The sequence below is a fragment of the Eufriesea mexicana genome, unplaced genomic scaffold (assembly GCF_001483705.2).
Source record: "Eufriesea mexicana isolate 0111107269 unplaced genomic scaffold, ASM148370v2 scaffold372, whole genome shotgun sequence".
Classification (NCBI taxonomy): Eukaryota; Metazoa; Arthropoda; class Insecta; order Hymenoptera; family Apidae; genus Eufriesea; species Eufriesea mexicana.
The window spans coordinates 255707-279481 of record NW_016908534.1 but is presented as its reverse complement, the minus strand read 5'-3'; the positions used below and the strand labels follow the sequence as shown (position 1 = coordinate 279481).

Below are 23775 nucleotides of genomic sequence, written 5' to 3'. Positions count from 1 at the left end.
GGGAAGAAACCGTGCAATCTCGGAAACACCATTCGCTCGCACGGTATCGGTATCACGAAGCTCGCTGCTAGGTAACTCGTGTAACGAACCGATAGATTAGGCGTGGAATTTCAGTCGGCTTTTCGACTAATCGTGCAATCGATTCGCGCTCTTCTCTTCGGATTCGAACTAATCGAGGGTCGTAAGCATCATCTCCAGGGACTCGTTTCACCCTTCGAAGACGTCTCTGCGTTGTGTCAGACTCTCACGACGTCTGAGACTTTGGCTAGGAAAATGTTTCGAGATTTATCATTTGCTAATTTCGTGGATGAAATTTGGAATCGACCATCGTCGCTGACGCGAGAAGGAATTGGGAATGACCCTTGGAATTGGGAAGGTCGTTAAACATTTACCGATGAGCTTTGCCATTCGCTGCGCGTTTCTGTGGCAGACGATGGATAGAGATTTGGAATGGCAGTTTGAGGGGTAGAAGAAAAGGAAAGGTAAACGAGGATTAAAGACGCGAAGAAATAATTTCTGCGTCAAAGGGTGGCTGCGTTTTCACGGTGGATCGATCATGGGCCACCTTATAACATCGGGGGTAGTGGCTCTTAAAGGCCTCCTTTCAGGAGCTCGGAGTAAACGTTGCTAGGGTTAGGATTCGCGTCTTTGAACTTGACACGGGTCACCTGACTCTGCGGCTTCAGCCTCTTCTTCGGATCCTTGCTCCTTCAGTGTCCCCCTTGCCTCCGCTCAAAGCCATCCCTTGGCTCTCGCTGTTTTCCTCCGTTGCTCTCGCTCTTTCTTACCCGTTTCTAGACTCTCTCCACCTCTCTTTCTCTCTCTCTCTCTCTCTCTCTCCCTCTCTGTCGGCGTCTCAGCCCCGGTGTACGGGGAACGGGGGTTCCGTTTAGAACGACGACCGCAGCTCGTCGCGTTATTCCCTTACCCTCGCTCCTTTAATTTTCTGCCACGTCTTGTCGACGCTCCACATAGTCTATCGGGATTAGTATCGGGGTTAGCGATGCGAACTCGGTTCACCCTGTCACTTGGCGAGTTTTTCCCCGCGATTCCGGTGCAATCGAGGCGTCCGGCACGCGGACGTCGAAAAATTCGCGCGTTTTCGATAGGCAAGGTCCGAGCGACAGAGACACGCCGTTGGACGAGAGATATTCGAAATTCGGAAAATTGGTATTTCGCTAATGAGAAAATAACCGAAAGCGTAAATCGGCGATAATTCACGGGTAGACTTTTAACTGCTAATTAAATAAATTTACGTTGCCCGGCCGCGGAGACAGAGAACCGGCAGATTATTCGTGCCGCGCTCGATGAAACGAAGGCACGATAATAAAATTCATTATTCGCTGGAAAATCCATTTGAAAGTTTGAAAGCCGGTGGATCCGTTGTGCGCTGGGATCCAAGGGAGGACGGATATTATTGATCGGGCGACGATTGGTCCGATGAATTTCGCGGCATCGTGGTTCGCATCGGTCATTACACCTAATGGTTTAATATTCGCGATACAAAATTACGTAGGCGGCTATATTTGACAGAATCGGGTCGAAATGTTGGCCGGGCAATAATAATCAAGCCGTCCAAGCTCGATGTCGTTTAGCGCTGCACTCAGCTTTAATTACATCGCTTGTCATGCGTGTTTACCGCCGGAGATATGTGTATTTTACTCTCTATAATGCATCCCCGGATCGAGCTAGCAGAAAATTGCCGGGCCGTTTCCCCGTTGCCTTTGATTTACGAAACACCGACGAGAACGGGCACGATTGTTTTCCCAGTTCGCGAATTTCCTTGTCACCTCGCTCTATTCGCGCTTGTTTTATCGCCGGGGCTAGAGGGCGCCGCGAAACGAAGAAAACACGACCAAGATGGCGGCCGCGGCTCTACTCGCCGTATGGCAATTATCTCGACGGTGATCGGTACCCGTGGAAACTCTCGATCGCGACTTTTAACACGTCCTTTACAGAATGCCTTTGTCGACTTTGTCGAGGCCGCGCTCGCTCGTTCAACCCCCGATTGGGGGGCGGTCGCGGCCGGCGCCGGGGCAAGATCGATGTTCGTTAAAAAATTATAATATTATACGGCGTTCGTCTGCAGCGAAATATTCTCTCCATTATCGTGTCGCGCAACAATCCATTAACTCGGAAAATAAGAGCGGATGACAAAGCTTTTCTTTTATCAGGGAGAGGAATTACCGGGCCGTACCCTCGGTCTTCCTCGTAGTTGCTTACGAGGAAAGAAAAAGGAAGAGGGGTAGGGGAAAAGGGGAGGAGGAAGGGCGGGAAGAAGAAAAGGAAGAACAGGGGTGGAAAAAAGGAGGCGAAAAAGGGGGCAGCGAGGGAAAAAAAAGCAAAGGGGAACGTAAGGGAGGAAGAAGGAAGGAAGAAGGGAGAAAAGGGGGTGGAGAGCATGAAGAAGTTGGACGCGGAAGACCGGGGCTAAGCGAAAATATTGGTCGTAGTCGTTGGAGCGAAATCAAAGAGGAGAAAATCAATCCGGGGTCCACGGTGGGAAGTTAATGCGAATTAAAATCCAATTCCGTCGACGAGCGAACCCATTTCCAAACGTTGCGTCTTCGTGACCGGGGAAAACAGGAAGTTGGGCGGAGGGCGATGGGCAGAGCCGCGCTGCGGGAATTTACATGGGGCAAAGGGAAACGTTTCGCGCGGCGAGCATAAATATCTAATAAACGCACGCGCATTCGCCGGGCGATAAAATATTTTCCTCGCTGTCTCGTAAATATTTTTACACGTCTTTATCCCGTGCAAAGTGTTTTTCGGATTCCGACGAATCCCCGTACCACCCGGCCCGGTTGCCTCTCCGCTTTACGGTCTCTCGCCCCCTTATTCACCTTCTTCCGGATCCTCCTCCGCCGATCGTTGGCCGCATCCACGTCCGAGTACTTTGCGAAACGCACGCTGCGAACGCGTGGTCGGGTATTCATCGTCTTTAACGATAAGGACACGTTGCTTCTTTTAAAGGAATCAATTTTCTTCCTCGAGATTACGTCCATGGAGCAGGGACCGTTTATTTCGCTACGACTCTTCATAACGTAAAACGAGCACGTTTTCGAGGAGAGCCGAACAGCGATATCGTATGCCGGCTTTCATACAGTGAAAGAAGAATAAGAATAAGAATAAGAATAAGAAGAAGAAAAAGAAGAAGAATATGGTATCGGGGAAAGAGCGATATTTCATTTTCCATCGGCAAACGGTTTAAACAATGTTGCAAATCAAATACGAGATGGAAGAAAAAGCGTGGTCGGCGAGCGCCAGTCCGCTCGGCCACGTTGGCGCGATAGATCATGGAAACGGCGCGAGCAAAACGTGTTTCCAAAGTTAACGCTGTGGCGAACCGTGTATGGCTTCGCGAAGAAAATGACAAGAGAGTTAACGGCGTTGGAAAACGATGCAGAAGTTTGGTCGGCGGTGTGCGGGAAAATATCCTTGGGAAGCCGTTCCTCGTCTCCCCTTTTCCGCGAGAGCGGAGCATCCTGACTGTTTCGAGGAGGGCAGCGGCAGTCCACGCCCTCTTTCACTGCCAAAAGTTATTTCCGCTGGAAATTTATCGCTCTGCCGAGAATCGAGGCGTCATTTCCGGGCGAACGAAACAAAGAAAGCGTCGACCCGACTCGCGCGAAAGATAATTGGCGTGCCATTCTATCGTGTCCTTTTTCGCCCGCAGACCGTTCCCTTCTCCGCCGTAGCCACCCCCTGCAGATTTCTTTCCGGAAGAGCTATACGGTTGCGCAAGCTGACGATTGTTAAATGTACCTACGCCTCGGCTGATTTATTCCCCGGGGCTTTCGAAGCAGAGAAACCTGGATATTTATCGTCCCTTTCCGGCGTTGCGGTAAATAATGCGTTTGCTCTTTAACGCGATTTATTTCGAGCCCCGGCTGTAAGTATCGTATAACGTATTGTGCTTCTCCGCGATGTCGCGTCTGCGTTCGTACGTGGCAACGCGAGGGGAAAGGAAAAACCGAGGGCGAAAAAAGAAAGTGGAAAAAGAGGAAAATGAGGGAAGAAGGAGAGAGAGAGAGAGAGGGAGAGAGGGTGGAAAAAGGAAAATACGGTATCGCGGCGAGTTTTTGAAAGCTCCGTTGTGGTTATTGCCTCGACGACACAAATTGCGGCCGGACCGCGGTTCGCGAAATTTCATTCCGCGTTTTTCCACGCTTTGGACATTGTCACAGAAAGTATCCTCGTGGAAAGCCAATATCATGTAATTAAATTTTCGACGGTTTGAACAGAAAAGAGCAACGAGATTGCGTATGTGGTGTACATACGTGCATACTGTTGGGAGGTCGAGTGCGGGAAATTTTCGTGATCGATCAGATCCGCAGTCGGCCATTTCGTTTCGGTCGGCCGACAAAGAAAGTCGTTCGCGGGCGTCAGTCGATTGATTAATTAAAAAGTTGGAAGTGCCGTGTCGAGGAGCCGTCCTCGATCCGCGGCCATGATAACGCGTCCATTTCCGTTTCCTCTTTTCGTTCAGAGCGCGACATCGACACGCGATTCGCGCCCGGCGACCGGCCGTCAATTAAATTTAATTGTTCGGCCAACTTTTGTCCACATGGCCGAAGGAACGAGACGGAAGAAGCCGTCAGAGTTCTCCGACGTTTGGTTGCACGTTTCGCCACGTTTTCCCTACGAGTATTCATCCGCCGCGAGATGGAGTCGATCGCACGCGGCGATAAAATGGCGGCCGAAGACGCGGACGAATGTATTTAGTTCGCGTAATATAGATTCGAAACGGGCTGGAACGGGCTTCGATTCGCGGAATTTCGCGGCAAATTCACCGGTATTATTAATTTTCCATTGCGTCGAATCCTTAATAAATTTCGATTATATCATGCACGGTGTTTTACGACACTGGCGTAACGAAACGCGCTGAAATTGAACGAAAAGTGGAAAGTTACAGGGTAACCACTCATGAAACTTTGTTACTTTGCCATTGAAATCCGTGGCCCGGCAGCAATTCCGCGATACATTGTCAAAAGTTTCGCCCGACGAACGTAATTAACGATCGTCGAAGTTCACGATTTGTTCTCCCGATCGAAACACAAAAAGCGAAAGAGAGCGAGCGAGAGTGAGAAAGAGGAAGGAAGAAAGAGACGCGGAGCTGGAAGGGTGGCCTCACCGGGATCTCGCCCTTGGCCCGTCCCTTTGGCCAGGACCTTCGTCGTATCGGGAATCGCCTAACGAGTCGGAAAAATCAAGCCTCCTTTGCCGGGATCGCCTTTGGCCTCGCGTAATACATGTCTAATTAACCAGAAAAATAACGAGATTTTAGTGACCGGTTCCCCCCGAACGAGCATCGAAATCGATTTCCCGATCGTATCGGGAAAAATCCCACTCTCTCCCTCCGTAGCGAGGAAAACGTCTCGAATTATGACTCTTTCTTCCCGGCCCAAGTCCGTGGTAATTTCATGCCTCGCGTGTTTCGTCGCCAAGGCAAAGAGCCGGTGATTTACGAAGGATAACCGACGGCAAAGACGGATCGGATAAGCAACCGTAGAAACGAGACGCGTGCGTGGTAGGTAGGAGACGAGACGAATCGGCGAGAGACGACGTAATGGGAGGAAAGGAAGGAAATCTATCGGCGACAGCGATCAGCCGCCGGTGGAAAATCCTTTACATCGGCAAACAGCGACGCTGGGCGGAGGTTTTCTTCGGTGGACGAGAGGTCGAGGTGAAATTTGAAAGGCGAAAAATCGATGGCACTCGGGAAACGGTTGTTCGGAGCGCGGCCGAAAGTTTAGCAAATATTCCGTCACGTCGGGTCCGCGATGTTTGTTTAGCATCTTGGATTCTTGCCCACCTCGAGCCGCCTCATTAAGCCCGAAAATAATACCCCGAGAGTAGCGGTGGTCCTGAAATAACGACAGAGGAGGACGGAAGAGCCAGGATTCTGTCGCGAAGCTTCGGCAAGATAGCGAGTGCCCGGGAAGGGGTTGTTGCTAAGCAGAGGAAGAGGGACTAGCCGGAGGGTGCGACGTCAGATTTGTCTCGTTAGAGTTCGCATTGTGTCTGCCTATGGCCGATTTACGCTCTCTCGTTATAGTCGTTCGCCATCCTTCTCCGTTCCATCCTCGAACCCTTGATACCCTTCTTTTCCATCTCGCTGTCTAACGAGCTTCCATTAAAGCCACAATGCGCTTCTCTTGCTCGCTTAGCGATTCCTGCCACTCCGTATGACGCGGTCTTCCGTCCTATCGGCCCGACGACTTTCTCTTTGCCGTCTTTCTTGCCAACCGTTCTGGATATCTCCAGGGATAGTCGATCAACGCGACCACAGAGAATGCCTCGAATTTCCGGCCGAATTTTAGCCGCTGCGGTGTTTCGTAGTTGACCGATCCTCCGCCGAGACGATCGATCTTTCGGCAAGAAAGCGTCGTTAGGGAAGATCGATAGACCCCCATCGAAAGTTTCTTCCTGATTGCTCTCGGTGTACGCGAAACGGGTAATTTGTAATTCAGCTGATCTCCGGCTGCGATGTTTCTCCGCAACTTTCAGCTTGCCTCTGTTTAAGGGATCTTTGGAGGGAAGTTTATAGGTAGGTGGTTTATCGAGACGTCCGCTCTCTGTTATCAGGTAAAAATTCGAATCCCTTTGAAACGCGGATCTCCTTCTAAACGGTCGAACAACGAGTAGGAAAGATTCTTGGGGATTGTCGGGAGAATCCGTTGACCGACGGTGTAACGATCGATCGGAAAGACGTGCCTAGGGACCAGCGAAAATAAACGATATTCTAATGGAAAAACCGCACGGATTGCCGAAAAGAATTTTCTCGTTTCTCAGCGAACGATTTTCTGGAAATTTCAGCGAGCTCCCCGGAGCCACGTACGTGCCCGTACTTGGGCAAATTTACGGTGACGGGGGTGAACCGGAACCAACGGAACATCCGTGAAAGCCGAAGGAACCAACACCAGGAGGGCGTGAGGCGTGACAGAGAAAAAGTTCGACACGCCCAGGAACGAACCCAGGAAGATCGACGTGGCCGGAAGCTCGACTTCGACGCGGAGAAACGCCGGGCGAACAACGAGTACCTCGTCCACGAACGAATGGGCAGGCGCGCCAGATCCAACCGTAACAACCGAAACCATCGCGATCACAGCCTCGAGGAAGCGTCCTCGAAGCGTACGCTGGATATCGAGGACCTGCTGCGAGACCGTTCGAGATCGATCGAGAGTGCATCCAGGTCGAAAGTCAGAAGAACGCACGAGCCCGCCAAGCGTTCCGTTAATATGGCGCAGCGAGCCAGCAATAGGTCGAGAAGGAGCCCGAAGATGGAGGACTTCCGGGTGGACGCGGACGATTTCACGCGAATCAGGCAATTCTGGACCAGCGATTTCGACGATCCGGATGGCTCGAGCATCCTCGAGGTTCAGGAAGATTATTTCGGCGATTACCCGGACAGCGCTGATCTGCCGAAAAAGAGGTCGGGCAGGGACGAAAGAGAAACGACCTCGAGCCTCGTCGTCGCGAGGACCAAGAGGAACGTCGAGGAGCTGGATCCCGATGACGGCTCTTTGGAGAGACGCGAGAAGAGGGAGGAGGATATCTCCAGATGTAGCTCCGAGGTTACCACCATTACCATTGGCTGCTCCACCGCTGATAGAATGGAATTCCAGACGGACTGCGTCGAGGACAACGCGATCGGTGAGTAAAACATTTCAACTCGATCGCGATATCGAAGACGATATCCCAAGTCCGGCTCCGAGAACGCGTAATCCGTTCGTCGATACTGGAATCGCGGAAATTATCAGCGGTACTCGTCGATCCGGCGGATAATTAAAATCGCGTGGACGATAGAGCTCGCGTACGCGAATCCGTCGGTATCCCCTCGTCCGTAGCAGAGACGAGCTTTTATTTCGCCGACATTCAGCCCCAGTCGGGAAGGTCGTCGAAGTTTATTTAAAGGATAATGGCACTCGAGGGTTAACGAGCGACTCGAGATACCTCGCCGCCATTATTCGAGAAGTTGGTTCCGTGAGAGTGCCGAGGGTAAAGAAGTCGTCGCTTTCTCTTTCGCAGCTTACTCCTGCCACGGTAGGTGGTTCGACGCGGAGGGCACCCAATTCGTGATCGCCACCCAACTGGCACCCGGGACTAGCTGGTCCAGCGAGAACAACAGGCCGCAGCCGTACAGGAACAGCCGAAGATTGTGCTTCATGTACAAAGAGAGCGGTGGTGTTGTCAGTTTGACTGCCAGCGAGGTGGCCTGCCAGAGGGGAATACCTCCGCCACCGCCGATGTTGGCCTTCAATGCTACCAGTACCGGTGAGTACCTCCTCCTTTCCTTCAGCCACTTCACTCTCGAGGATCCTTACGGTCTTGGCTGCCGTGCCGAGGACGCGTCTCCGCTGCAACGAACCTAACAGTTTTGTTCCGCGACTACCGCCGCCTCGCGAATCTTCCTTCGTTCCAGCACTTTGTCTCGAGATTTAGAGGCTACGGGACGACCGGAGGAGCATTGTCGAAGGAATTAGTCCGCTTTCGCCACGCTCCTTTTTCCCCTCCTTCCGCTATCTTTTCCCTACCATCCTATACCCTTTAATCTCGCGCCAGACGCGTCACGCGAGTTTACGCGTTCAACTTTCGTCGAGATGGCCGTTTAACCACCCCAATTATGATTTTTCGACGATCGAAACGCGCGCGTAACTTGGTCGTTGAAAAAGCACGTCTCGCTCGTTTCTCAATTTGTTCCGCGTTACCAGACCGTTCAGCGCCGTTCCTCGTGCTTCAACTCCGAGCATCCTCGGAACTTTAACCGTTATCTTGTCACTTCGCCGAGGATCCTTCAGTTTTGTTGCCCCCTCGCAGCTTCGTTTGCCGCGGCGTTTCGCTCCCGAGCGAGTCGGCCACGCTTATCGAGAGAGCTACCGATTTGCTTTTCAAATACGCCGCGACGAGTCCGGGAACAGAGGAGTGTTGTCCTTATTTCGTTCCACGACAACCGTGGAAAATATCAAAGTTACGTTCGCTCCTCGTCCGGGAAACGTTCGACACTGAACATTGGAGGTCGAAGGTCCTCGTGGAAACTTATCGCGGCTGTCTGGGTGGAAAAAGAGACGGGGCGGCATCGGCGGGCATTCCTTTGGCAGCGGAGAATGCATTTTGACAGCGCGACAGACTGCAGTGTCCAATCAAAATCGTGGCGTCAGCGATTGTCATCCGGCGCGTCAGTTAAATTCTGGTAGCAGATGGTGCGCGACAGCCATGCATAATTTGCCGCGACACGTAGACGACTTCACCTGACAAATGTACTGTGACAACTCGTTGATAAATGTCGAATTAAACGGCGCCACTTTACCCTGTCGATGTTTAACCTGGCATAAGAACGATCGTGCTTTTGTGCTTGCAGGTCAGTGCATGGAAGAGAACAGGGGCTTTGCTACTCGATCGACGTACCTGATGATCGTCAGCCTGACGGCGATCGTCGCGATATACAGGTGATTCTAATCGAACGGACGACGATCTCGCGACCGTTAAAAATCGACGTTTGTAATCTGCGTTACTGGACACCGTGTGCGGGTGACGAAACGGAGGTGGTACACGTGTATAAAAAGAAAAAAAAAAAGTATATATATAAATATATATATTATATATAATCGCCTTTGGCGCGAGTCACCGAACATGATCGGTCGAGCGTCCGGGCCAACTAGAAGGGAGGAACACGGAGGAAGACGGAAAGGAACAATCGATACTTTGGCTTCGAACGCTCGTGTCCGTAGCTCCTGCTAGCCTCTCTGATCCGTCGGGAGAAATTCGTGCTCGCACGACCACCGGAATTTTGTCGCGGAACGAGACACGGAGAAAAAGTAAGGGACGAAGAAGCCCGGCGAGGGGTGGAGCCGATAAGTAAACGAGAGGAGCGTAAAATCGAGGCTCGAGCAGAGCGGACTGTCGGAGGTCGATGCTCGTTCCAGCCAAGAGGGATAGTCCCTGGATTCGATTCGATGCCGAAGAACGAAAAATAAAGTCGCCTATGATAAAGAGACAAGAGGCAAAACTCTGATTTCTTCCGTGTAAGAGGTGCTCCTCCAGATCAGCGGGAAAATCAAGCAGGCTGAGGACGCGGAAGAGAAGATGGAACGTGGTTGAAGAAGGAGACGGATCCGATCGAGATGAACGGTTTAGAGGCAGCAAGCAGGAAGGGAAGATGGCAGGAAGGGAAGAAGAAAGAAAGGAAGGAAGGAAGGAAGGAAGGAAGGAAGGGTATTACTCGTCGAAGGGAATTTTTTCTCGACGATGAGAAAGGGAACTGTTTGTTCCTTCCAGGGGAGTGGCGTAGTAAGGAGAGAAAGTGGAATCGTGAAGATCGAACGCGAATTTCCCCTGGCCAGTAGGTTTTTTACCGATGTAGCTCGTAGGCACTAGCTAATTAAAAATCGGGTAAAGCTAACAAAGTAATTACACAAGTTTTTATGGTTAGACCATATCACGAGCGAGATCGCGGCGCACGATCGATCGGATTCTTTAGCGAGAAAAGGTGTCGAGCGAGGAGGAGGACGGGATCGATTGCCTGCCCGGAACAATACGGGGAAGAGGAAGCAACATCTCGTTTTAGTTAGTAAGACGATCGACCGGCACAGGTCGTTATCTTTTAAGGTAGAAACTACATAGAGCATAGCTTTAATAAGGCGCGAGAGGGAACAGGTTACTCGGCAAATATTTTTTACACCGGATGCTCCTTTCTTTCCACGACCCTACCGAGCGTGTACCGTAAGTGGGTGTACCGTGTATTTTATATTACCAGTTTGGAGAGGAAGCGAAACCGCGTGTAGTAGGACAGGGACGCGGTGTCTGCCTGTGTCTCGAAACATCAGGGTTCGTCGTTGCTGAAGCGTTTGGCCAGCTTTTTAACCGCGACAGTGTATCGATTATCGAGGATAATTTGGAAATTGCTGAATTAAAACAACGGCCCCGCCGTTTGCTCCGCGTTTAATCCAATCGCGAAAGTATCAGTGTTCCAGCAAACCGGAAGATGATTCTCTGTCCTCCAACAGGTTTCGAGCCAATCGAGGAAGCCCGCGGCGGGATTCAATTACCACACGAAATATTAGTAGACGTATTAAAGGTTGATTGCACTGTAGCTGTTATGTAATAGCTGCAAAGGGCTATTAACCGTGTTATAGCTGAATATATGCCGTAGCTATTATATAATAGCTGTAATAGCCGCTAGCTGTATTAATAACCGACCGACGGGGAAAAACATATTTCAAAGCTTCCGGGTTAACTGCGTTATTTTTCTATTGTACGACGAGAAAAAAAAAAAAAAAAAAAAAAAAAAAAAGGAAAAAAGGGGGAGGGGGGAAACGCGTCGCTCGTCCACGATGTTTCGAGGACCGGACAAAACGATCGATGCTTCGGATTTATTAAACGCACCGAATATTCTTGCCGAGTAAAACGTTTCGTTCCGTTAGAACGATGCGCGAATCGATGGAGGAAATTGACACCGACACGCGTGTAGAAATAGGTGTGAAAAATTGCGCTAATGAGCTGACCGGACGCGACACGATCTATCGTGTACTAGGATGATTTGGCACGCCGAAGAGCCAAGAGCGAGGGTGCGAAGTGAAGGAATCAGAGTCGGCCATTTCTCCGTCTTATTTCGCCGGGAATAATTATCGCCAGAGTGTGTGGTTGGAAAATAGTTGTTTTCGGGTCATCGAATAATTCATATCGCGCCCCTAATAATTCGTCGCGTCGATTTCATATTAACCCGAACTATCCGCGTATAGAACGGCCGTTCCAGCGATCGTCATGGATTCTGCATGGTTAAACAGAAATGTCGCGCCCGATGATAAATTTAATATAAATATTTCTGGTATTTCGAGAACATCGCTATTTCGACGATTCAATTAACTTCCATCGGGGCAATGAACAATGATGGGCAATTTCAAAGCGGTGTTAAAATTTATTTCATCGCCACTCGCGGAATATCAATGTTCCTCGAACAGGCTGCATTTTAACGTTTGCGAACGTTAATCGATTTCTATGAAGAGCTATAGTTTTTCCCCGCTGTTACCAGCGAAATCAGGTTACAGCCCCGGATACGCGCGTGCAGCGTTACACGAAAATAAATCGACGAAAACGAATTATCTCGGTCGGGGTATCTCGCGGAAAGCTCCTCTCATTGAGTTCTCTCGGAGGGAGACGAAGGATGATCCGGGGGTGGGAAAATGTCGGCAGACAAACGGCGGGCGTACGTGTGTAAAGTGTAAAATTGTAACTGTGATGGATTTTCCGGCCCGTTGTACCGAGTCGCACATCGGGAACGTTCCTCCCCTCGCATCTCCGTTCGCGCGTTTGTTCCGGATTGTTCGTAATTTGCCGTTGACTCTGATTCTTCCTCGCTGCGATCTTGGTCGTTTTCATTTTTCTTTGCCGAGCGTCGACGGGTCCGGTGGAAAAATTCCTGCCGGAGAAATTCCCCGGCAATTATTCACGCGGTGGTTTATGGGTCGGTTGGGTCGGGATCGAACGAGCGAAACGCGGTATCGGGAATAACGCGAGACAAATTGGCCACTTGTTCGACCCTTATCAGGCCAAGGGTGAGGAAAGGAGAGAAAAAAAAAAGAGAGAGAGAGAGGAAGAGAGGGGGACTGCGATGGGAAATTTTATTAAAGAGGTGGAAACTCTCGGAGACCATCGGTGGCGCCGCGTTGGCGCGGCGAATCAAAATGAAATTCACCGTGACAAATGTCGGAAGGATCGGGATATATCGCGTGATTTACCGAACGGGCCGCGTTCCCGATCCTCGATCGCGCGCAAACATCGCAGACGATATGGTTTCCGGTATGCCGGAAGAATCCCATGGCACGCCGTGTTTATTTAGACAGTCCGGAGACGATGGAATTTTTCCCCGGTGCTCGGAGGCGCGCACGTTAACGTAAGCAATAAGCAATAAAGTCACGCAACGGCTCGGCCGTGTACACGAAAGATGTTGCGTTTCACGAGAGGAGAGAGAGGCTGTACCGGAGAGAATCGCGACGTTATGCCAGAGATGTTCTATTATATTGGTTTGTCCGATCGGATTTTCGCGAGGGCGAGCGAAAAATGAGAGAAGAGAGCGAGCGAGAGAGAGAGAGAGAGAGAGAGAGAGAGGAGAGTGGATACAGACCGATCGATCGCGAGATAGGACGCTACGATATTATTGTAACTAATACAGAGTCTATATTATATTATTGTACAAGCATCTTTGTAATAATTAACCCGAACCGAGTGACGAGAGGAAACGAAAGAGGAAGACGAGCAATGAGGCACGATAGAAGATTACGCAGCAATGGTGGACGTTACGAGACACGGCGAGAAAGAGAGAGAGAAAGAGAGAGCGCGCGAGAGAGAGAAAGAGAGAGAAAATGAGTAAAAGAAAAAAAAAAAAAAATAGAAAACGAGAAAAAAAAAATGGGGGCGAATAGAGAGTGAAAAATAAGAAAAGCCAATCGCTATTTTACCACTTTTCCAATCGCGGTAAACGTAGTTTTTACGCCGTTCGACTTTCATTCGTGTTCATCTTTTACGACGCGGACGAAGATGGGCCTCTGATCCCGGAAAATTCCGCTCCGTGGGAAAATAAACGCATCTTTCACACCGCGGATTCGAATACCCCCCGGATTCGTCTCTCATTTCTATTGGCATTTTTCGTTCTTCCCCTGTCCCCTTCTCCTTCTCTGTCCTTTCTTTTCCCGCGTTGTCCTCGCGGCAGGATCAACCCCTAACCTCGAGACGGGGCAAAGATATTCCGGCGCCGTCGGTACCCCGGGTCTACGCCGCGATGGTTTCGAGTACGAAAACGCTCTCTCAGGAATGAGCAACGCGGTAACTAGCGAGGCAAAGAAGAGGCCTGTCAGCGTGGACGTGCTTTTTCGTCGAGAGGAAAATATCGAAGCGTGGAAGAGAAAATGGCGGCGCGACGTGCGGAAAAATGCGGTGGATCAAAGGCTCCTCTCTCAGAGGCGTTCATTTAATCGAGCGAAAGACGCTCTCCTTTTCAGGGTTCTCGGAAGAGAGAAAGATCGATCGACTTTCGTTAGGCTTCTCGGCAAGTACCTTCCAGACAAGTCACTTACCGCCGTTGCGCGCGGAAAAAGGCGGATCAGCGAGCCGCGAGGCGTCTTTTCCGTTTTCCGTTTCGTTCCCCCCTTTTTACCCTCGTTTCGTTCGTTTCCTCACCGGACCCGTAGAACACTTAGCGGTTAGGACTTTTAACGATTAGCACCTTAGATGCCGTACTGTACCTACGAGGATGCAGCGTATTTAGCATAACCTTAAGGTGAAACATAGCGATTAAGGATTACTCTAGCTTCATAGGGGTAATAAGCTCATTGTGACAGCAATCAGAGATGCCCCGCGGTCGAAACGCGAACACAGGAACCTTTTTTCCCGAACTAGAGCACGTATTTCGATCGCCCATCTCGCGTCTGTCGTGCACTTCTTGCGAACAGTCTCGAATCCCGGGCCCGACTGGAGCGTGCGTGATACGATCTTTCGAATCGACAAGAACGAGCGAAAGAACGGAGAGAAGAGAGATAGTCCGCGGCTGGAATTTATATTAATCTAACGAAGCGCCGGTTATCCGAATCCGCTAAGCTGTGCCCGGAACCGCTTAAATATCCGAATTTTCCGCAGCCCCGAAAGCCTAGGCTACTTCTGTTCCGCGGATATTTGAGCTACGGTTATCGTACCGAAAGTCAAATATTACTCCACCCCCCTGGCTGCCAAATATCGAGGACGACGGGAGATTCGAGTCGAAGAGCCGCAGACTCGCGCAGCGTAGGAAAGCCTCAACGTCCACCGATCGAAATTCGAAAAGTTGGGCCAGAGCTACTGCCCTGGTCCACCGCAAATTACCGGTTCCTCAATCAATCGGATTCGACGAATCGCGGGGAGTTCTAAAACGCCGGAATTCGATAAGAGAGCCGGAAAAGACCGTGCAAAGTTTCCTCCGCGTCTCGTCTCGAATCCGTCGAATCGGTAACGCGTGTTCGTTGGCGGAAAGCGAGGCGTCGCGACGGAAAGAGTCGAGCATGCATCGTCTCGACGCCGGTGTTTTATTATTTTCGATTTGCCCGACGCAAACAACGGCGAGGGATTCGATAATTATCGCAGCATGACCAAACATCGTTACTGACCGACCGCCTAGGTTCGCGCCAGCCAGCCTCTCGTCAAACATTATGCGCTCCGCTTAATGAGATTGATGCAATCGGCCGACGCATTTAATCCAGTTAATTTACATTGGGTCCTAATATCGCACGCGAATATTCCGCTAATGCAGTCGGTAATGAGAAACAGAAAATTGCTTGCACAAACTGCCCTCCCTGCCTCGCGCCTGCAGCGGCCACGCGCCACGCGGGGTGGAAGGAGAAAGAGTGCATGGAACGGAGGTGCACCCCCGACCCGATTTCAACTTGTCGCGTTTCTCCGATGCTTTCGGTTTATCCGGAATCGTCCACGCGGCCGTCGGGAATTAATTTGACCCGACGTCGAGGGGAGGAAAGGCTGATCGAGGGGTGAAGAATCCGCGGTTCGAGGCGCGATGGAGTCGGAGGGCGAGGAATAATCCGGGACAGATATAATTTTCTTACGCGTTTATTTTCAAGACCGGCCAAACGCTTCGACGTGCCAACGTGTCCCGGCTGTCCCGCGGACAAAAAGTTTAATCGCGGGAAAAAGGAAAGGGAGGAAACTAAATTAGTCGGGGTGGAGAGAGGAAGAAAAGGAGGTGCAGGAAAGGCGGCGGGGGGAAAACTGGCGGGACAAAGATGAGCCGGGGATGTCGAGGGAATCCGGCGGAAAAGCAACGTCATAGTCAGAAACAGGACACGTTTACGCGGCCTGGATGTGGCGGTTAACGATTTTATGGAAACCCGTCTAATGGGATTATCGGATTACTTCCGCGTCGGTACGGGTGCTCTACCGCAGTTTATTATTCCCACACAGTGGATTATACGCTCATTCTTGAATCTCCTTCGTCCTATAAAGCCCGGCTCCGGTAGCGGCGCGTCCTTCAGGAATGCGGACACATTTGCAGACATTTGCCGGCGCGCGAAATGGTTGCTGTGGTTTACTCGCGCACGAAATTAGCACGGGCTTCGAACGTTTCGCGCCATAATCCACCGAGAACCTAATTGCGCGATGGTTAATCCGCGACTCCGCGTTACCAAAGCCCCTTGATTTTCCGTAATTTTCCCAGATTTCCCGCCGTACCCTCGAGACGAGCACTCGAATCCGCGCCGCGATCCTCCGCGTTCGGCGTCCACGTCGACGCGACGAAACGACGCGACTCTCGAGAGTTCTCTTTCTTTTTTATTTTTTCCTTTCTTTTCCACGATCCACGTGCCGGTTTTCGATTCCACGCCGCGTACCATCCATCCCCTTATCGTCGTTAGAGCAATAGGCAACCCTTAATGACGACGCGTGTGACGCATCCGGGCTGATTCGGGACCGGCGTTGAAAGATTAGAAAGGCATCGCGTGCCATATGGGGACGAGGATGGTCCACCCTACTCGAAACTTCTCCCCGCGTACGCTCCAGCGGACCGAGGACGTTTTCAATCAAGGGACAATCATCCCTCGACGAGCAATCGAACCTTTTTATCGAATCATCGCGGCCCGTCGTTTCCCTCCTTCGGACGAAACGTCAGCGGCCGATCATCGAACAACGACGAGCATACTTTTTCGCGGCGAGGGTACATATGGAGCAATATGAGAGTGAGTGCGTGCGTTCGCGAGAAAGAGAGAGAGAGAGAAAGAGAACGAGCGAGAGAGAGAGAGAGAGAATACTGATTGAACTATTAAAGGACAAAGTCCGAGGGTACACACAGAGGAATACCTGGACGAAGGAGGCAATATTTTATAATACGGACAAAGCATACAGCCTGAGAATCTCCAATACTTTGTTACTTTAATTTTCAATAAATAATTATTATCGGTGTTACAACAACGTCAGCGTTACAACCAATCCTTTGAATTCCTTGCGCGACGAGTCGTGTACCGAGTGTTTAATCCACGGTGTTATAGACTCGTCGGGATCGTTCGGCGATTCGTTTCCTCGAGTTCCAATCGAGCGTAGCCTGGCCCATGCTGCCGGCCCTTTATCGTATGTTTGCGCACACCTTAGAATACGCATGTATATAGATATACATATATATATAAATATATATATATATATTACCATATACCGTATATGTAACTTTGGTCTCGTGGGAAGTGCCGGGTGCGCGACGCGTTGCGTGTTTAGCGGACGATGGAACCGCGGGGCAATGGCGAGACGAAAGAGAGAAGATATACCCGATTCGATTTTAAATTAGGGGATCGATCCTTGCTTGATCGGCGACCGGGGCACGGTAGGTGCATCGTCCACGTTTCCAATTTTATTTCCATTTATCCGCCGTCGTAATTTCGTTCCATTTTGCAATTTCGAACTTAGAGAAATTTCATTCTTCGCGGACGAGTGTCGGCAAACGGTCAGCCAGAGTCTGCCAGCGTTGTAACCGATACCGTAGAAGCCTCTGTGACGTCGATGCACGGCATAATCTTTCGCGACTGCCGAAAAATGGCGCCGTCCGCGAAGGGTTGAACGCGGAAAATTGTGAAGATCGCAACGGTGAATCGCGGTTGAAATAAAGCGAAATAAGAGCGGCGAGCAGGGCTGAACGAATCACTCTCGCGAAGCGTGATTCATGAACCGTTGGTTTCTTTGTACCGGGTCATGGTCGACGACGGGACGAAGAAGATGGCTCTCCTTATTTAGCGGGGCAAGCGATCGAGGACATTCCTGTCGGCGGTTTTGCGCCCGCTAGCCGAGCGAATGATTTTCCAACGTAAAAATAGCAGCCGCCGAGGAAAATATACGTCGCTGGAACAGTTAATAGAATGTCGATTCCCTGGCTGACACGTGTCGGATGTGATCGAGGATAAAAGCTGCCGGGACAGCGGACGAACCGAGTCGATAAAGCGGCAGCAGTTCGCGAACGTTCACCTGTATAAGCAACCGTTTCTCTTATTTGTTTATCGCGGTATTCTCGAAGCGACCAACGTTGGATATCGACGATCCGGTATGTCGGATCCAAGACAAAGAATTACGTAAAACCGCCATTTGTTCGGTATCGCAACCGCGCCAATCTCGCAGTGTCACCACGTATCTCGACGAACTTGCGAAATCGCAAATGATCTTGGCGCGTCGCGACTGGATCAATCGGCGTTACAGCGTCGCTCTATAATCGGCTGATCGTCGAATCGTGGAAATTTCACGCGAGAGCACTCGACGAATAGAAGAATCGCGACGACGGTCCACGAGTGGGCGTCGCGCGCTGGCTCTTCGAGTTCGGGTTTCGCGATTATTGGCAGGATATCGGGAATTTGATCGCGTAGAACGAGTAGATTGCAACGATAAGCATAATTCATCGATCATTAGCCACGCGAGGTTTAATCGCGCCGAACGATTGAATTTGGCGAGCGAAGCGTAGAATAGACCGATGGGGTCGACCGATCGGAATCTCGTTTCGATCTCATTCCACGATTGCGACTTTCCGACGCACTGTGCGTTGCGAATTGTGCAATCACGGCGAATCAACGGAGCGGCGCGGCCCCCGCTGTGATTCACAGCGATCGTCGAAGATCGACGCGCGATCGACCCGTGCCCTTCGATAATTTCCAGGTTATCCAGCGAAACGCAATCGACACCGCGCGAATCGGGAAGTGGACGAGCGGCGAAGCATTCGCCGTTTCTTATGCTCTTTACCTCGTCGCGGGTCTGCTTGTACGCGAAATCCGCGCGCGCGATTTTTCGGATCGTGCTCCGATCGTCCCCGGCGTCGTTGCGCAGAAAAAAAATAGAAAAAGGGAAAGAAAAATAACGAGTCGTCGAGAGTAACCGATAAGAAACAGAGTTGCTGTATAGTCTCTGTTGGATGAATGACGAAAAAGCAATACTGCGTGAACGAGGCATGCGTGCGCGTGTGTGTGTGATGCGAGTTTGCGAGCGCGTGAACCGGGCAGACGCGAAGAAGAAAAGCGAATGTCGGCGAGAGAGCGAGAGAGCGAGTGATGCTCAGCGAATGACAAGTGTGTGTAAGCTACCTGTGCCTTGTAACAAACTATGTATGTATATACGTATTATATACACATGGTGACACGAGGAAGAAGAGAAGAAGACGAAGAAGAAAATGAAAAAGTACATTACATACCACACATGTAACAAGTAAACTCTCACGGTAATCTATATATTTAAAAAGCAATCGTTGCCGTCTCTTCTGAAACACAGCAAGAAAATCGGGAACCCCTCTCAGAATTTCGTTCAGCGCGCGCGTAATGATCGACAGGACGAAGAGACACCTGAAGGCGGTGGGCGAAAGTGGTTCACGGGAAATTGAACAAAGAGTGAAACGAAAGGCACGAAAAAAAAAAAAAAAGAAAAGAAAAGGAGAAAAGGAAAAAGAAAATACACGTACAGCTGAGGAAACAAACAGCCGGTGAAACATGTTGTTAAATTAAACGAAATCACGGGGGATGAAAAAAAAATGAGGAAAATAGCAATAATCGAATCTCAGACTGAATTATTTAAATGGGGGAAAAAAAAATGAGGAAAAAAAAAGAAGAAGAATGGAAAAGAATCGAATATTACACCGCAATCTTTGTTGTCGCGGCGGCGACGCGCGAGCGTGTTAATTATTATAAATACTGTTACAGTGTCTTGCTACATTGGGGAGATTAAAATAAAATCTCGAAGCTCGAACATGGATGGTTTTATTCGTAGGATCTCGTGCGAGTTTCACCGCACTCGTTTCATAAACTCGCATTTTCTTCTCTTTCCCCCTTTTTTCTCTTTCAGGAGACACGCGCTGGCGAGTGCGAGCGAACGGAACAAGGGGGCGCGTCACCCCTCGCATCCCGAGGTTCGCGATTTCGCTCCAACAATCGCGTTTTCCTCTCCGTTTCGAAACGCTCGATCGCATCCGATTAACCCGTTGCTGCTGCTGCTGCTTTCGGAACGAAGCGCGAGATCTACGCGATGACCTTTTCCAGAGGAAAATCCCGAAACGACGCTCGAGGTGAAACGTGGAAAAACCACCTCGGTTTTCCCGTCGAAACCTCTCGACGGCGCGTCATAGACTCGTGTACTTTCCTCGAGAACGCTCGTCTCGGCTCGATTTTAAACGGGACGCGACTTGGAGACCGAAGCTCTTTGTCCCACACAGCGACAGTGGCAATTCGCTCGATTTATAGCCGGTGCGTTACGTCGACGCGGTCAATTGCCGGCGAACAGCCGTTCCTTCTTGATTTAAGGCCATTCCTCTTTCTTCTCTCTATTTTTTCCCCCCTCCTTTATTTTTTTATTACGATTGACCGAATCTGTCGCGCGTTAAGCGACACGCACACGCGCGTAAATCCTTTTCGGACGTCGGCACGTGCCGCGATCGGGATTCGTTCCACGACGATGATTTATCGAGACCAGGCAAAAGTCGAGACGAAGATAAGCGTGATAGCTCGTTTCTCTTCTTTGCATCGTCGTTTCGTGTTTAGTCGTGATTTAGGAGCGCGGACGGGTCACGGAACCATAGAATAATGGCCCTATCGGTGTTTCGTCGCACGTCGGAGCAGCGAAAGCTTGGCTGGCTCCGCCATCGACGTCTTCGGCGCCGGCTATCGGGGATCATCTCGAATCCGATGGAAGCGCGCGGAAAAAGCACGCACCCCTTGGCGCACAATGAAACCGGATAACGAAATGACAGCAATTTATGTTTAAACGCCGTAGCTTTGTGTGGACGCAACATCGCTCGTACCATCGGCATTATCTCGCTCGTTTTCGCGTGACGAAAGCTGCCATTGGCGCGGCTCGCGGGGGTTGCTTTTGTTTTTGCCGGAAAGGGTTCTTTGTCAGCGCGGATCAGCGCCAGTCGGGTCTGACAAAACCCAGGGGGCAGGACGAGTCGACAAAAAGAGCCGTCCCGGGGTCGACGATCCGAACGGATGATTTTTACCGAAGATGGATCTGTCCTTGCCGAGAGGGCGCCACGAGTGACTGCGGGCGTTTACTCGAGGTCGGTTGGAAAATTCGAAAAGAGTGAACCACGAGCTTAGGTGGCACGATAAAGCGCGACGTTTACAGGCCAGCTTGAGTTTAGATCGCCTTTCGTCTCGCGAATCGACAGAACCGAACGATTTATCGGAGACGAGACACGATACGTGGCCGTGTCGCGGAACAGGTTCCCGTCCGAGGGAGATCAATGGAGGCAGCGTTGGCCGACGTTTCCAAATTGGAAAATAACGCGTAACCCCGTGCACCATCACCAGCCACTGGACCTGACCGTTTCGACCGGTTTCGCGTCCTGTTACCTGAACGTTACTGTTCCGCGTCGCGGATCCAATTGAGCTCGTGTGTCAGCCAGACGACTCTATCTCGTTAAGCGTTCCACGCGGCTCTGTGCTATGCGTCCAACTGGCCGATCTTCCAACGACCGACCGACGAGCATCCGACGACCTTCTCCCTCCTCTTATTTATCTCGAAAGAAGAATCGACCAATTTTTGCCCGCTTCCTAAGCCTGCCATTTAGCGAATTCCATGCCACGTGGATCGTATATGCCCCACTCCGAACTTTCCGCTCAGGCCAGCACGCAAATTCCACGTTCTTCGTGTCGCCAATGCCGACATCGTGGCCCATATTCCCGAGTAAGTTTGACATCGCCGATTTAGATACTCGCCTCGAACGGAGCAGCCTGCACTCGCGATAACGCACGGCGCGAACGGAAACTGAGGGAAAATCGGTGCAGCGCGGAACGCGTTAACCCAGAGGCAGCTAAAAGCGCGACCTTCGGCTAGCTATATTTCTTTTATTGGTCATTAACCGACGCGCTGCTCCGCGGCAAAGTTAATCGCGTACATTTTAATCGCGATGCACATCGCGGGTCACGGACCGCAGACGCGAAAGTCGGTGAAAAGCTGCCTTAATATTGCGATAACGTTTATACGCGAGCAGGAGGCTGTACAAGCTCCTTTTAAGGAGGCCCCATAAATTTCCAAAGTACCCGTAAAATGATTATAAACGACCAAAGTTATCCTTAACTGTGCGCCGACGTTGATTTAACGTAGACTTTACGTGCCTAACGGCCGCGGAAGTGTGTATTGTTGCGGCGAGCTTCGAGGCAAGTCTATCCTTAACGAACAGTCCTACGGGACCCATAATTCCCAGAATTTCCGAGCACGCTTTCAAAAATCCTATTTCGCACGGAAGTCGGCTGGTCTCGTAACTCCGTTTGTTTCTTACGCCCAGAGGTTAAAGGTCGAAGACCAAGAGATACCACGAGAGACTGCAGACTGCAGTCGGAGGGAGCAGACCCGACGGTATTCGAAGATTCCGAATAACGTTTCGAAAGTCGAGAGATCCAACCGAGGTTTCGTCGGAGGGAAGGTCGCTGCGTGATTTTTGACGAGCTTACGAATCCACGCCGACGAGCCTAAGGCTAGGTAATTTTGCTAATAAAGTAAGATCCGTGGAATCGTGTTCTCGTCCAATCTTCTCTAAGGGGATCCCGAGACTTTCTCCCCCTTCCCTAGACCTTTTTCGTCCATTCCGGGAACTTGGAGTTACCGAAATTCACCGGAAGATCCGGCAAGAACGGGCAAGGTTAATTACCGGACTATTTCGTTAATAAGGTCCCCCTCGCGAACCGTTCGCGAGGATGAGTTACGCGAAAATTAATGCACCGTAAGGAGAGGAAAGTGGCGGCGTTTAAAAAACTTTGCTCGAGCGGGACCCTTAACCCTAGCCTTTATTATTAACGATCCCGTGAGCGCACATTGTTGCGGGCGATCCTCGAACGAATGTCCTCGTCCCGGCACGACCTAGACGTCTTCCCCTCGAAATTTAATTTAAATTCTCCTCTATCCGCGCCGATACCATCTCGTTCACGGCGGATACTCGAGAAGAGATTATAAAAATAGCGGTAACTGGCCGTAACGAGGGAGAAAAAAGGGAAAATTTGTCCAAGGTTCAGAAGCGTACACCTTAACGAGCCAACTATTACGTTGATTAGCTCGTAGCGGGACAGCAATTAAGTCGCGGTACACGTTCGAGAAATAAATGACTCCGAGATTAATATGTCGTGGGGTGAAGTTGGAGGAAGGGTAGAGTGATCGATAAAGTTTCCGCTCTGCCCGTCCTTTTTCGCTCGTATATAACGGCGAACGTAAGTTACGCGACGCGGGATACATCGCGACAATTGGTCACGGCTCGCCGGTAATAGCCGAGCCGGGATAATAAACTTTTATTCGGAAAATTTGCAGAATTTTGACAGGCCTCGTAAAGCGCGCTTTGCGCGTGGCCAAGTTCCGTTAACCTTGTCGACGCTGGGGAAATTTAAAAGCTTCGACGAATTCGGGAAACGCGAAAGCCGGATAGCCCGGAACCGCGCGATCGCCTCTGCCCCGTGTTTCCCTTGGCGAAAAAATGTATCGGCCGACAGCGAACTCGTAATTAACCCGAACCTTTTCAATTTCGCAACAAAAGAAATTCCGCCGGGAAATAGTATAATATCTGGATTTGCAGCGATCGCGAATAATTCCGCGAAAAACGGCGAAAACTGTTGGCCGTGATTCCCGCCTGGCAATCGAGAGGACAGAAAAGGAAACGGGGAATACTGTGCGCGTAAACGAGTAACGCTTCCAGTTCTCCATCCCTCTGAGCACGGTCCTCCTTCCGGTGTTGCGGACGCCCGTTGATCACCTTTTTCTCCTTCATCCTCCTATGGGCTGCTTTTTATTTTCTGGCTGAAC

General features: G+C 50.7%; 1 protein-coding gene across 1 annotated transcript in view; it reads left to right on the top strand.

Annotated features, from left to right (window-relative positions):
• LOC108545198 (uncharacterized) overlaps positions 1–9453 on the top strand; it is a 305629-nt gene extending 296176 nt beyond the window's left edge. Inside the window, exons 11-13 of the mRNA XM_017896695.1 lie at positions 6820–7656; positions 8032–8277; positions 9362–9453. Coding sequence (XP_017752184.1) covers positions 6820–7656; positions 8032–8277; positions 9362–9453 — 1175 coding nt within the window. The remainder of the gene's footprint in view (positions 1–6819; positions 7657–8031; positions 8278–9361) is intronic.
• Positions 9454–23775: the final 14322 nt, after the last annotated feature.